The sequence below is a fragment of the Pipistrellus hanaki genome (assembly GCF_964339955.1).
Source record: "Pipistrellus hanaki genome assembly, chromosome: 18".
Classification (NCBI taxonomy): domain Eukaryota; kingdom Metazoa; phylum Chordata; class Mammalia; order Chiroptera; family Vespertilionidae; genus Pipistrellus; species Pipistrellus hanaki.
The window spans coordinates 14,618,072-14,632,926 of NC_140520.1; the positions used below are offsets into that span (position 1 = coordinate 14,618,072).

General features: G+C 45.7%; 1 protein-coding gene across 2 annotated transcripts; it reads right to left on the reverse strand.

Moving 5' to 3' along the window:
• Positions 1–788: 788 nt before the first annotated feature.
• LOC311612763 (ETS translocation variant 3) lies at positions 789–14,215 on the reverse strand. 2 transcript variants are annotated; one of them, XM_084865992.1, is made up of 5 exons: positions 13,970–14,215; positions 11,945–12,000; positions 11,112–11,349; positions 9,767–9,882; positions 789–4,936 (listed from the first exon to the last, which is right to left on the reverse strand). In XM_084865992.1, exons 2-5 carry the CDS (start codon positions 11,988–11,990, stop codon positions 3,801–3,803), a joined length of 1,536 nt encoding a protein of 511 aa, XP_084722118.1. In that variant the 5' UTR covers positions 11,991–12,000; positions 13,970–14,215; the 3' UTR covers positions 789–3,800. The 2 variants fall into 2 exon arrangements, with proteins under 2 accessions (XP_084722118.1, XP_084722117.1); XM_084865991.1 differs by having other exon boundaries at positions 11,945–12,003; positions 13,970–14,214.
• Between the last annotated feature and the right edge of the window lie 640 nt (positions 14,216–14,855).

Consider the following 14,855-nt stretch of genomic DNA (forward strand, 5'->3'; position numbering starts at 1 on the left):
TCTATGGATTTGTCTATTCTGGACATTTTATGAAACCATATCAAGTGTGGCCTGTTGTGTCTGGCTGTGTATGTACTCTTAATGAATCCTCAAACTGGAGGTAGAAGTTTCCCTACTACATTGTGTCCCAGGCTTCTGTGTCCTTTAGCAGTAGCCATTGACTCAAGAAAATTGACACTTCAGAACTATTAAAAGACCTATCTTCTCACTATATACTGATACCTATATCATAGGAATAAAAAGCACAGTCTCTCAGCAAAACCTCTGGCTAAACTACCCTGGCTAGTGTGTCAACGACAACACCAACACTCGTATTTATTTAAAAGTATTTTTTTTTTATTTAACTTTAATTTCTGAGGTAAAATACTTTTTTCTTTCAACTTCCATAACAAAATACAGAGCTATCAGATACCCCTGGAAAAAAATATGTATATTATACATATATTTCTATAACATTACATCATATATATAATATATATGCAAAAATTTGAAGACTTTATAGAAAGCGGAACATCTAAAAGGCACTGCACAATGGAGTTAAGATTACTTACATTTTATGTACATATACACACTTTATTCTGCTTAAGCTAACTAGTGAAGTCATCTTTCACGTGTGAATATCTCACAATTCCCTGCATCACAATTTTATAACTCAAATGCCTAAATATTTAAAAACAAATTAAATTGTAACTTTTTTTTTCCCAACAAGAAACTAACAATGGAACAGTTTTTAAAAGACTGGATCAAAGTTCTTTTTAACAGAATTAAAATTTCATTACTGTTTATAAAACAAAAAGTACAAACATAATTATGGAATAAATAAAAAGGGACAAATAGCCAACTCACTCTTACCCACTTGGTGAGAAGTGAAATACAACTATATTTTTAATGCTTCTGAAAGTTTCTTGGCCCATGGAGGACTAGGGTGCAGAAATTCCCTGTATTAGTGAGTTGGGTTTAATGCAGTGCAGCTTGAAAATGGGGAGAGGGGGTGAAGGGACTGGTGAATTGTTTAAGATTGACCTCTACTATTGTCTCTTTTCAATAGTAAAAAAAAAAAAAAAAAAAAAAGCAAACTGCATGAACAAATTCTTGATTATAAGACTTCAAGATTCATATTTGTAAAGTTTTAAACATTTGGCACAGCAAATTCAAAAAAACTGGGGGAGAAAATAGGTCTGGTTTTACCCCCCTTTTTTCTATCTGCTGTTGGACAGTGATAAGATGCTCACAGAAAAGTAAAGGCTGGCTTTGTGCCAGGCTGGTGACAGGTGCTGCCAGGAGCAGGCTGGGGGGGGGGGGGGAGAGGGAGGGGAGAAAAACGAACTCCCACCCTCTCACCCCAGGAAGACCCACCTCCACATTCCCTGGTCCACTTCCTGAGCAAGCCCAAGTTTGGCTCTATTTATAAAGGACCCTCCCCTCCACCCAACCCCAGTGTGCAGTGCAAATTGACCAACAATTTACTGGTGGAATGGCAATCAAAGGAAACAGTTAAACACCAAATAATTTCTTAAAGCCAAAAACATTTCCATGGAATTGGACATTTTTTGAGTGTGTTTTTTCAAGTGTAAAAGCATTGACTTTTTGTTCAAACAGAAGCAGCATCTAGGAATTCTGGCACTTGGGTTCTAGGGGGTTACAGGTATGCACATGGATTTCTTTCCCTCTTATTAAAAGGCCTCATGTTTCTATTCCTGAGTTAATACCGACACCTGCTGGCCCTCCCCTCTAGTGGGCAGGGAGGGTGGCCAGCCAGCCTCCCTGGTTAGACTGGGCAATGACAAGAAGACATACCTCCTCCACATGCCCGGGCTTCTTTCCGATTAGAGGTAAGTTGAGGTGCAGAGAAAGTAACTGATGAAAACATAACCAACCGAAGATCCCTTGAACAGACAGCCCTTCGCAGCCTGACCAAAGCCTGAGTCCTTAGGGACCACTGTCAGTCCCTTTCCCAGGGAAAGACAGGTTACTCATGGAATTTGAATTAAACAAGGGGGAGGGCACTTGCCCCCAAAATCTGCATGATGGACTCTGTCATCCCAAACCACCTAGTAACTCACTCACATGCTCTAACCTTCCCTGGGCCCCTCATGCATGCTCTCCTTTAAAAAAGGACAGCCACCTGCCAACATTGGAGGACAACCCTCCAATGCTTCCTAGTTCTCTTAGTTAAGGTGGAGTCAGGAATTTCTCCATTCCTAGACAATATCCCTGTGCCCTCTCCTTACTACTCTCAGATATGGAGTTACTTCTCTTCCTGCTGCCAGGGGGATTTGAGCCACAATTAGACACTCCCACACACTAGAGTTACATGGGCACATGCATGCAGAGCTGGCTGTGGCTTCTCTCTGCCTCTAGTCCAGGATCCTTTCCCTTCACAGAAAATCAGTACTTTCCCATCCCTTTGAAGTTGATGGAACAATTCCTCATAGTCTGTAAACTGGAGTCTCACATAGGATAGTCAACTGATCACGAATATTAGAATAGGCTAGGGAAATGGTATGGCTAGAATGGTAATGCCACAACGGGGCAGACACCAACTTTCTTTCATATCAGGCCTTTTGACATCTGGCTGCTTTCGTTATCTAACTATTCCTTCAGGTTCAATAAGCCTCCACTTGTACCCCCAGCTACCTTCTGCATTTCTAGGTATCATCTGCCTTTCACTCCTTTAATCCTGCCTTTTTACTATCCATCCCAAAAACATCTAGAGAGGATGACTAAATATTAGCTCAAAATTTAATGGTGCTTTGAAATTCTTGGATTATCTGACAAGTTGTTCACGTCCTTCTATAAGTTTCGTTTGACAGACCCGTATCATGTTAAAGTATGTTCACTGTTAAGGCTTGACTTAAGAAAATGGTGAGAGAGCCAGACAACAAAAACACAACTTCATCAGTGTCATGCCTCTCCGTGAACTCGCTACAGCCATATTCTGGTTTGGCTCTCCAGACCCACAATGGAAAAGGAAAAACAAAGGTCATTTTTGTGTTTGTTTTGTTTGTAAAGGCGTTGGGTTACTTCCTCCTGCCCTCTTCTTTCCTCCCTGAATAAGAGTTTACAACTCCTCATGGCTTCTTAACAGATGAAGGTGAAAAGTCCAAGAAATTCATAGCATGGCTTACTGTCTCAACCACGCAGCCAGGTTCAGTGCCTGCCCCACTCTAACTGGCAGTATGTTTCATGTTTCCTGAAAACATTTTTTAGAGGAAAAGAAAAAAATGCCAAACAACGAAGGAAAGAAGAAAAAAAGCAACATCTGAACACCCCAATCGCCCTATCCCAGTAAGACCGAGAATATCGTATTCTCCCCCTGAAATAATTACAAAGAAACATCTCAGGCAAATACTGAGCATTAATGGTCTCTCACCTGCCAGCCATGCCCTTTCTCCTTTATATGTAACTCTCCGAGCAAAATAAACTCATTAATGGCTTTCCTATATATAAATACAGTAGAAAAGAAAGAAGTCTGGAACCTGAACATCATGGGGCCAAACAGCGTCTTGGCCCTTTGGGAGTTTGTTCAGAAAGTATCAGCCTCAACAGGAAATAGAGGCCCTTTCGCCTCTCAGTCCAATACCCTTCCTCTGTCCTACCCAGCAGGAAAAAAAGTGTGTTCATGTCTCACCTAATTTATACAACAGAAGATGACCAACCCCGTTCCCCAAACATAAAAATACGAGTCTATGCCACTAGAATGATCAAACCGGCTAATTCCCTCCCCCCACCCCGAAATCTTGCTACATAAATACATGTGTGTGATTATAGTATAAACAGCTCCCAATCCACTTGCAGTTCTAAGCATCAGCCGCTGCCGTGGCCAGGCCCTGCGGTCCGGACCCATTCCAGAGGAACTTGCCGTCCTTCCTCAGCTCGCGGGCTTCGGGGTCGTCATTCCAGCGCCGCTTCAATCGAAGCTTGGGGGGCATCAGGGCATCTTCTTTCTTCTCAGGCGCACTGGGCTCTTTGCCGGGCCTATCTTCGCTGTCTTCAGTCACTTCTAGGGGTTCTTCGCTTGGGGTGCTCATGGGTACAGGAGGCCAGACGGGTGGTGCCTCTGGGCGGGCAAAGATGGCGCCTTTTCCCTCCTCCGTGGTCCTGCTTGGCACAGTGCTCCCTTCCGGAGAGCGCTCCTCCTTCTCTTGGGCCGAGTGCCCGAGACTCTCGGGATCCTTTTCAGAGGCTGGCTCGACCTTAATTCTTGGGGGCACAGACGCCATGGTGGGAGCAGTGACGGGTGCCGAGTCCTCCCTGCTCTCCACCCTCTCCCGGTTCTTGCGCCCAGCTGGTGGGGGCTGCAGCTTGATAGAAAACGGGGTTGACTCTTCGGGATGCATTTGGCACTGCAGTGGTGGAACCATGAGCCCCGGGTAACGGGGAAATGTCCGGGGACTCAGGTGGTAGTTGAACACAGAACAGGCTTGAGAATGAAGGTAGTGTTTCATTTCCTCAGGGTTGAAGGAAAAGCAACTGCTGCTGGTGAAAGGGCTCAGGCCTGGGGACGGGCTATAGGAGAAGATGGTGGGGGTCAGGGAGAGGGCTGGTGAAATGGGAACATTGAGGACACCTCCTCGGCCAGGGATGGGAGAGACGGCGAAGGGACTGTGGGGGTCAGGGTAGATCCCTGGCCTGCTGAACAGAGGAAGCATGATGTCAGGCTTGCGTTTCTGATGGCCAATCCCTCCTCCACCGACAGCATTCCTGGAGGACATGAGATCCACACCCCGGCGCCAGTCAGCGGTTGAGCCATCCTCCAGCTCCGAGAGCTCCGCCTTTCTGTCAGTGCCATTACTCAGCTCCTGCCCGGCAGTCAGGGAGCTGGCAGAGAACCGCCCCGGCTGCACGTCACCAGTTGGAGAATGAGTGTCCAGAGGAGGGAAATGGAACCGGGAAGAGGCTGTTGGAACTGGTGGTGCACTCTGGGGAACCACGCCTGTGGAGGAAAGAAAGACAAAAGGCTACCTCAGGTCTGGTAATTCATTACCATCACTTTTACTTACACTTAACAAATACAAGATGTCTCTCTCCTTCCCTTCTACTCTCTCTAAAAACCAATGGAAAAATCTCCTTGGGTGAGGATTAACAACAACAACAAAAAAGACCAAAGACCCTGCACCTAACATATATGGATACAAACAAGGCATGTCCTAAGAATAAAAACAGATTTTAAAACAAAAACCAGGTTTATTAAGTTCTTAGGGTATATGTTTTATCAATTCTGATATACAATCACCACTTTATATAGAAATTTAAATGTTTCAATCTCTCCAAATCTATATTTCTCTAACAAACTTTAGGTAATGATCTCTATTCCAAACCTGCTTTCAATACTTTTCAAGCATGGAGAAGGCTGGGTGAAATCCAGGACTTAACACTCACTCTACCAAGGCCACCTGGGAAAATGTGAAGCTCTAAGCTACCAACAGCATGCTAGACATGTCAACTTCAGATGCTCACAAGTTCTCAACTTCCCAAAAGGCCCTTCTGATAAAAAAAAAAGGGGCTAAGGAAGGGTTGCAAGCCAAGGCCTCAGAGGCTCTTTGGGCTCCTAGAAAAAATTAACGATATCTATCACTGAAGATGTCAGGAGGGCTCTTCACATTCTGAGGTAGAGATAAGGGAGAAGGAAAAAAGGACAAAGAAAAAGGTAAGAAAAATCCAAATAAATTAAAGTATGGTGATGTAGAAGAAACAAAAAAGCGCATAAGACAGTGTGGTTAGGCATCACTCCCAAACAGCTGCCTGCTGTTATTTGTATAATGGAGTCACCCTCAGATAGGACTCTGGAGGCTGCTGGTGTGCGCAAGACTAGCTTTCTAGGCACATGTAACGGAGTAACACTGTCAGAGCAGCATTTCCCAAACTGATGCTTCCCAGAAAAGGCAGGGCTTTTTCCCCTGCAGCTACCGACTGAATCTTACAGTTAGGTTTGAGGAGAGCCACGAGGGTCCCAGGCCAGAAGTTTCTCTTCTCCCAGTCTATTACAGTGGCAAAAATTCCATTATTTTTGAGTCTTTTCTATCTTGATTTTTTTATAAGAGCACATCAAATCAAAAGTAAAAAAAAAAATTAAAAAATCCCCATTTCTGTGTGCTCTGAGGGACTGAATAACATTAAGCATAATGTGAGAAGGTCCCGTCTCCTAAATGATTTTATCTTAGAATAGCATCAGCTCATAGCAAAATGCATGTAAGTATTTTTCAAAATAAGTAATTTGTTAGATAATAATCATGGTTCAAAAGTAGTAACTTTAAAAGGTATATATCATTTGAATATGGACCATATATTAGATAATAGTATTTTAGAGCAACAAACTTCCTGGGGAGTTGTAATATTACTGTGGTGGTTATGGAGGTGAATGTCCTTGGACCTGGGAGATCCATGCTGAAGTACAGGGGGGTGAAGTGTTATGTTTGCAACTTAATCTCAAGACTTAAACATGTGGCTGTTCACTACTTTACCAATTTTTCTGTAGGTTTAAAGTTTTCCAAAATAAAGGTATATATAAACAACTTGGGTGGTGGTGGGAGGCAGAATGTCTGAACTGGTATGTCCTGCCCCCACACTCCTGACTGGCTATCATTTTTTTTTAATTCTTTTGGGGTTATCACTTTTATTAGTATCTTCTGTATCGTCTTTTGTTTATTATGTAAGTAAGTATTTAAAATATATTTAATATTTTACAGGACACTTTTAATGGTAAAAATGAGATACTACATGGAGAAGTATTTTCAACACTATTCAAATGTTAAATACTCCCCACTAATTTGTTAAAAGTAAGATTGTGGGGAAGGGAGAACATTCACTTTACTTTTACTCCATGAACTTCTGTATTATTTGGATAGGTTACAACCAGCATGTATTGCCTCATTCTTAAAAACACACCGATCAAAACAGACCAACTGGATCAGCCCACCATCTAGACACGATCTCTCTGGCCTCCAGGATCTAAATCCAAACAGCCCTCCTTTTAGGGTGCTGATCACATTCCACATTCTGAATTGTTTTAAGCCTCTTATATCTTATCTCTCCTGATAAACTGCAAGTTCCTGGAGGAGAGTGCCCCTCCCATAAATTTCTTTTTTTTTTTTTTTGTCTGTCTCTAGGGCTTACTAAATTATCTGTTGACTAAATGAACTGAGTCTCAATCCAGAGAAAGAATGGTTAATTTAGTAAATAAAAATTGTGAATTTCAGACGCTCTATTTCTCAGGTTTTGTTTCCTAAGAAGCTGTTCGACAGGTAACTATTCAAACCACCCTGATCAATCTTTATCTTTGATGTCATCCTTCATTTTATCATTTATAAAATTACATTGAGACATATACTTTGCAGAGTTGAATGAAATAAGTCACCAAACACTAAGGCAACTTTGTTAAGTAGATGTATGTTCAATAAATGTATTTCTTGTCATAAAAAGTTAAACTGAAACAACATTTGGTCTATCTGGGTAAAAGTGCTCTATGAACAAATGACATCCTTTGGAGCTATCTGTATCCAGGAGTAAACAACCAAGCAGCGTGCCTAAAGGAAATACACACTGCTCTGCTTTTCCTGTGACTTCCCTGATTAGGATCTCGAGCTTAGTCGAGGATCAGTGTTGGTTCCAAGGCCTTCGGGAAGAATGGGTTGTGCCAGGCTACTACTGTAAGGTCTCTAGACCAGACTCTTCACAAAGGGAGAGTCCAGATCTCCTTGCCTTGGAAAAGCATATTACTCCCAAGGGCTGATGGATGCCCCATCCCAGGTAACCCAACGGCTGGACTTCTGAGTTTGCAATGGACACGGATGGTTGAAAGACAGAAGAGCAAGACCATTAAAGCCTTTTTTTGGGGGAGCGGTATGGCAGGGCATGAACACCAGCACCTTCTTCAAAGCTGCTGGTGTGCCTACTTAATTATTTTCGTTGCTACTTCATAACTGTAATTTTGTTACTGTTAATGAATCGAAATGTAAATATCTGTGTCTTAGGCTCTATAGGATCATAGGCCAGGCCCTGTTCTAGACATTAGGGATAAAACAATAAACAAAACAAAGCCCCTGCTCCCATATAGCTTCTATTCTAGTGGGAGTGTAGAGCCTAAGACCATCGGAAAACACAGATACTTATATTTCGATTCATTAACAGTAGCAAAATTAGTTATGAAGTAGCAACAAAAATAATTTTATGGTTGGGGGTCACCACAACATAAGGAACTGACTCGGTGGATAGAGCATCAGCCTACGGACTGAAAGGTCCCAGGTTCGATACCGGTCAAGGGCATGTATCTTGGTTGCAGGCAAATCCCCAGTAGGGGGTGTGCAAGAGGCAGCTGATAGATGATTCTCTCTCATCGATGTTTCTAACTTTCAATTCCTCTCTCTTCCTCTCTGTGAAAAATCAATAAAAAATATTTAAAAAAAAAGAAAAAAAGAAATGAGGAACTGTATTAAAGGGTCTCGGCATTAGAAAGGTTGAGAACCACTGCTCTAGATGTACAAGGAAGGAGCAAGAGTGAAAAATAGAGGAAATGGAATTCCAGTGGCTAGAACAGGTTTGATTTCCTAATGCCTCTCCCTCAGGCACAAGGAAAGAAAACAGGTTGTAATCAGAGAGATACATTCCAATACTTTTTTTTTTTTTTAAATGTATGCCCCAGGGACAGGAGGGAGTGGCTATAAGATGGAAATGTAATGATAGCTGCATCAAGCTAAAACTGCTCTAACTTGTTGTGTGTAGTAATTAGGTATCTGCAATGGATCTCAGCATTATATTCTCTCAGCCACACCCCCGTTCTAATTTTTCAGGTTGTTTCCAACTTTTCTGTGAGAAGTCGTAATACTGCAGAAACACAATTAGATTTCTTTGCCTTAACAAAGACTGTGCTGATGGCTGGTTAGAAACTGGTTAATACAATGTTTTATTGGGCAGGATTATGATTTGTACTAACAAACAAGCACACTCTTATAAGAGACTACTTTCTGCTGAGAGAGGCAGACCCGAAACCTCTGTGAAGAGCTGTGGTGAAAGCTGTCCCCAGAGATCCTAGAGGGGAAACCTTGCTGCACTTGAGAGGAGGTCAACTAGGCCCCAAGTCTTGTTCTGAGGTGCTGCTGGTACAGATCAAAGACACTGCTTTTCACTGTACACATATGAACATCCCCTTTGGTGATCAAGGATGCTGTGGTTTTGATGATATTCACTTGATAAGGGAAGGTTTGGTAGTTTCACAGAAAGTCGGAAGTGCTTGTAGAAACAGGTTCTTATCTATGAAAGAGTCACTGGATAGAATGTTAAAACTCTTGAGTCCTGAACTTAAAGATCAACACAAACCTACAGAACATCATTCCTAAAGAGGATAGAGTAATAGTATCTAGGAAATTACAAATATGCAAAAAAGGGAACCAAAACAACAAACCAAACCCAATTTATCTTGATGCTGCAGAGCTTATCACTCTTTTGGTATGAGATGAATGGAAATACCTGAGCAAGAACAGAGGCAATTCAAGGGGTCACATTATTTTAGTGTTTCTGAAAACTCTTTCCAGCCTTAACTGGTTTGGTTCAATGGATAGTCAGCCTGTGGACTGAAGAGTCCAAGGTTCAATTCTAGTCAAGGACATGTACCTTGGTTGTGGGCACATCCCCAGTAGGGAGTGCTCAGGAGGCAGCTGATCCATGTTTCTCTCTCATTAATGTTTCTAAATCTCTGTAAAAAAAAAAAAATCAATAAAATATATATTTTTTAAAAATTATTTCCCCACCAAGAGACTTTGCATCTTACCACTTGACCGAATGTTGATGAACGGGTAGTTGGGCGTCACCAGCTTGTTAAAATTAAATTTATAAGTAAATCTTTTCCCTTTTGTTTTATGAAGGATCCTCTTGTTGTAATAGTATCTGTAAAAACAGAAATGTATGTCAATCTATCTTCTACCTACTGACAGTTAGTACACTTAGGTAATCACTAAAAGTTACTTGCAAACATCACTATCATTCTTTCGCTCATCTGCCCTAAGGTTAGGGCTGGAAGACCTCGGTGCTTACTTTTCATTCAATTTTCAACCGAGTTCTGATCATTGGCTAGAGCTTTACAAAAACAATCTCATTTAGGATCCTGAACACATATCCTAGCCCCAACCACCTTTCTCTTCCATCTTTCTCTAGTTCCAATTCTATAGTACATTTCCTTCCTGTTCCATTATATGTCACTAGCTAGTTTCTCTTTTCTGCCTTACCCAGCTGGGGACAGACAAGGATCTTGGGACACCTGATGTGGCTAGTCTAGAGGCCATCGATGAAGGAATGTGGAACTGTTTTATGGTGGCAGGCCAAACAATGGTACACCCTGATCTGGAAAACAGCACCGAACTTGGCCTGCTTCCCTCCTAAAGGAGATGAGAGTGGCTCCAGCAAAGCTGCCATCCACATTTTACATTCAGGGTCACTAAGAATGAAAAACCTCATTCAGGGAGCTTCAATGTACCCGGAACCTTTAGCCTCGCATCTATTCATTAGCACGGGTCATAAATTACCTTCTGGTCCCTTGAGGGCTAAGGGTTATGAAATATAAAGACTGACAAGTGGAAAAGAGAAGCTGAGAAAATTTATAGATCAATCCTGGACATGCTGGAGCAACTTATGGACTGACAACTGAACTCACAGATATGGTTCCTAAATACTGTAGCTAGGTCAGTACCATTCAGCGAATCCTCCTATGAGTTTGCTTCACTCTTTTTCTAGTTTCTTCCAGAAAAATCTAAAGAAGAGAAATTCTAATAGATTTCCAATAGGGGAAGTCTAAACTAATCTGGATTATAAATGAGCTACAATCCACGTTTTATCACACCCTTTTACCCACCATAGAACAGAATCGGCTGTCTTTCAGAAGCCAGTGCCAATAACAGTGGAATTCCTTCCTGTGTATAACCAAAGATACGCCTGTTTTCCTTTTGTGCCTCTGCTACTGAGATTCAACAGCTCTTCTGCTCCCATTTGAAAACTACACATTATTCACTTCGGAAATATAGTCTCTTGTCGCCTGATACTCCTTTTCCCTAACATTCATCACACTGCTCGGTCTCCTTTCAATCTACTGACACCATGGATTTGGGGATCCTTTCTGTTACCTGAGGGCCCGGCTCAGTTTGTCGTAATTCATCTGCGGTTTGCACTTCCTGCGGCCCCAGAGGCGGGCCACCTCGTCCGGATCCTTGATGACAAACTCCCCGTACTCTCCCTGCTGCCAGGCGATGACATGGCGGAACTCTTCCTTCTGCAGCAGCTCCAGGATGAAGTGCCACAGCTGGATCTGCCGGGAGCCTGGGGAGGACTCTGTTTTATAGGCCCAATCAGGAAACTGATACCCTTTAATGTGAAAAGGGCAAGATCAAAGTTGTCAGGAGCTAGGTACATGCATTCCAGTTATCTCTGACTTCAACATTCCAAAGCTCAGAATCTCTAGAGTGCTGTGCAAATATGCTATCAACACCCTGGGGCTAACCACAACAGGGGAGAGGAAAGCACAGAGGTTACCTTCCCTTAAGACAATCACCAAATCTGATAAGAGTTTGGTAGCAGCCACCAGGTGTCCTAATCTCTTACCCTTCCATACAGTACTTAACCTCACCCCTCCTTTCTACGAAGGCAGGAAAGTTCCAAAAGGAACAAACAGGAAAGATAAATGAATGTTTTAGGAAAATACAGCTGAAAACCCTTACCCCCACGACTAGAACTGTCTCTCTAACAGAAGAGAGATTCTAAAGCCTGGGATAAAAATGTTGTGACCAGACATGTTAGATATACAAACATGGGAAACAAGCCTACAACTGTCCTAGCAGGATCCACCCAGCCAAGAGGCTGTCAGTCATGGGCTGGCATTTGTGAACAGAGCCCAAGTGGAGAGAAAAAGAACCATGGAGGGACATTCCGAGTAGACCAGAGATGATTCACTTCTGCTCACCTCCACCTCCTTCTGGCTTTTCCACGATGCTACAGCCCGCTTTCATTTTCACCCTCCTGCTGAGAGAATATAAAGCCGCATCAATTACCTTTTCATTACCTTCCTAGGATTTCTGGCACAGCCTTTCCCCAACTTCCTTTCTTTATCTTTTCCTCCTTAAGTAACCCCTCTTTCTTTCAAACCTGTCACCTCCAAACTGCTAATCCTCAAGTCATCAAATGATGGTCCTCAGGTCAAAGGCCATAATTATCTTTCACCTGACTTTAAACTACCTAGGGGGAAACACGATCTTTAATATTTGCTGTCTTCCTCCCCACCAGCGCTTTGGAAAGTAAGGGTACCAGTTAAATGGGTCCAAAGAGGCAGCCAGAATAAGCCAGTTTGTCTTCCATTACTAGACAGGTCCAGATGCCAAGATATATATGCTTGAGCTCACCCAGATGTACCAGTTTAAAGAAGAGGGGCAGGGGGATCTAAATACAACTGATTGCCATTCAGGAAAGAACATCTGATTTTGATTTATTTTACTGAATTATGTGAGACGGGAGAAGGAAAACTCTGTCAGAAACTGCCCGCTCCTCCTTGAAAAACACTCTGGGATACAGAGAGTAAACACATTGTGTGTACAGTTACTCTATACAAGAAACACACACATTACCAAAATCTTTTTGAGAAAAAATTTACATTTCCTTCCTTTGATGGGGGGGGGGGGAGAGGAAGGCAAGCATTTCTGAAAGCCTTTGTCCAAAAGGTGGAGGGAGTCTTAGTGTGATCTGAATTCACTCCGTCCAGATTTACAGCACCTCTATCCATTTCCCGTTCCCGGCAGCGAGTAGCTTTGTATCAGTCCATCCTTTAGCAAAAAGAAGGGAAGGGTGAAACTGCCAGAGGGAGAGAGAGGGAGAGAGAGAGAGAGAGAGAGAGAGAGAGAGAGAGAGAGAGAGAGAGGGAGGTGGGCAGGAGAGGCAGATCTACCCTCCCTACTCCCCAGGGTGGATGACAGGCCCTCGGCACCCACCTTTCCGGGGATCTGGAGGAAATGGAGGTGCCTCAATGGCCTCAGGGTGGAGTGGAGACAAAATCCTAGCCTTGGAAATTTCATCTAACCTAGGATTCCTCTAGATCCTTTGAATCACCCCCCTCCCCCCCACCTCAGCACACACATTAAGAAAACCAGCACGTTTTCGTCAGTAAGACAAGGGACAGAGGATGAGATAAACACCCCAGAGGAAGAGAACACTGACACACAGCCGCACACACACAAGACACACAATAACAAGGCCTCAGAGGCTGAGGCAGAAGCTTCCTCTCCAGCTGCTTCCATCTCCGTGACAATGAGGGAGGAAAAACACTCATTTCCCCGCGGCTCCAGGAAGCTGCCCTGGACGCCGACTCCTGGGTGGGAGGCTCCGTCCGATCGCAGGGCCTTTATCCGGCGGCAGGAATGGCCTTCCACCTCCGAGGCTCGGCCAAACCCCGCTGCCACAATAACTTGACAGGGAAGCTCTCTCCCCTTACAGCCCAGCTCCCGATCCCTCGGGGGTTCCCCGCCCCCCCAATAAAGATTCCCCTCCCAGGAGCCCGGAGGCGCCTCTGCAGAGGTTCATACATTCCTTTGGAGGACGCTGTCCAAGGAGGGCCACTCGCCCCGACTCTGCACACCCCACCGAGGCCCCTTGCGCCCTGCCTCCGGCGCCGACCACCCCCGAGGAGTGAAGCAAGCACAAGCACTGAGTCTGGCTGGGCTGCGGCTCCCGGCTCGGCTCGCGGCCCGCACAGCCTCGTTTCCGCTTGCTTCCCGGGAGGGTCTCCCCAGCCCCGTGGCACGATCGCTGCCCTGGCTCCCCGCCGCCGCACAGACACCCGGGCGCCCTCCCTCCCTCCCCGATCCTCCTCCCCGCCCTGGGTGAGGCCAGCGGGGCTGGGACGTGGCCCGCCGGGCATCCCCGGCCCCAGGGATGCCGATCCCGCCGAGGCTCAGGGGGGCCCATCGGAGGGGGGTCGGGCGGCGAGGCCAGGACTCACCTCTCCCCGGCAAGGTCCGTCTTCGGTCCGGTCTCCTCCGCGGCGGCGTCTCCGGCTCCTCCTCATCCACCCCAGCAGGAAGTGACCTCCGCGGCTGCTGTCGTCACTTCCATCCTCCGCAGACGGGGCGGGGAGGAGGCGGCGCCCTCCCCGCGGGTGTCCCGGCCGCGCCTCCCTCCCTTCCCGACGGCGGTCGGGCGGACGCCGACTTCCGCCCGCACTCCGCCCCCCGGCGCCGCTCCGGCCCCGAAGCCCACGTCGCCGCCCGGCGCACGCTGCTGCTCGGGAGGGGCGCGTGCGTCACGCTGCGGGGGCACGTTACGCACGCTCACGTCGCGGCCCCGCCCGGCCGGCCGCGGGCTAGTGCGTGAGGCGGTGGCGGCGCCGAGTGTGTGGAGCCGTGCCGGCCAACCCCGCACCGGCGAGGCGCGGCCCCGAGAGCCCCCCGGGGGCCGCGGGAGGGGGCGTCGCCGATCTCCCGGGAAGGGCCCTGGTGCCGGGAGAAAGCCTGCCCCGACCGCGGTGACCTCCCAGAGGAGAGTGTGCACAAGGGGCAGAGGCCCCCAGGCTTGGGGGGGGGGGGCGTCCTCTTCACCCCCACCCCCTTTCATTTACCCCAACCCACTTTTCACTTACCCCCACCCCCCTCTCATTTACTCCCACCCCCCTTCCATTCACTGAGGAAAGAAGCCGCGGAGCTTTCTCTGCGCGCATTGCTCGGACATCTGCCCCTGTATAGGAAGTGTGGCCAATTCCCCTCGTATCCCCATATCTCTGCATTTAGGTTTTAAAAAATATATCTTACTGACTTTTACAGAGAGGAAGGGAGAGGGATAGAGAGTTAGAAACATTGATCAGCAGCCTCCTGCACCCCCCACTCCCCCAA

What these genes read in the sequence shown, in the direction of transcription:
- LOC311612763 (XM_084865992.1), bottom strand. Translation starts at nt 11,990, where the DNA reads ATGAAAGCGGGCTGTAGCATCGTGGAAAAGCCAGAAGGAGGTGGAG. An exon ending in AAAGCCAGAAGGAGGTGGAG is followed by an intron (nt 11,350 to 11,944) that starts GTGAGCAGAAGT and finishes TTCACATTAAAG; the next exon opens with GGTATCAGTTTCCTGATTGG. An exon ending in CATCAACATTCGGTCAAGTG is followed by an intron (nt 4,937 to 9,766) that starts GTAAGATGCAAA and finishes TTTCCTCCACAG; the next exon opens with GCGTGGTTCCCCAGAGTGCA.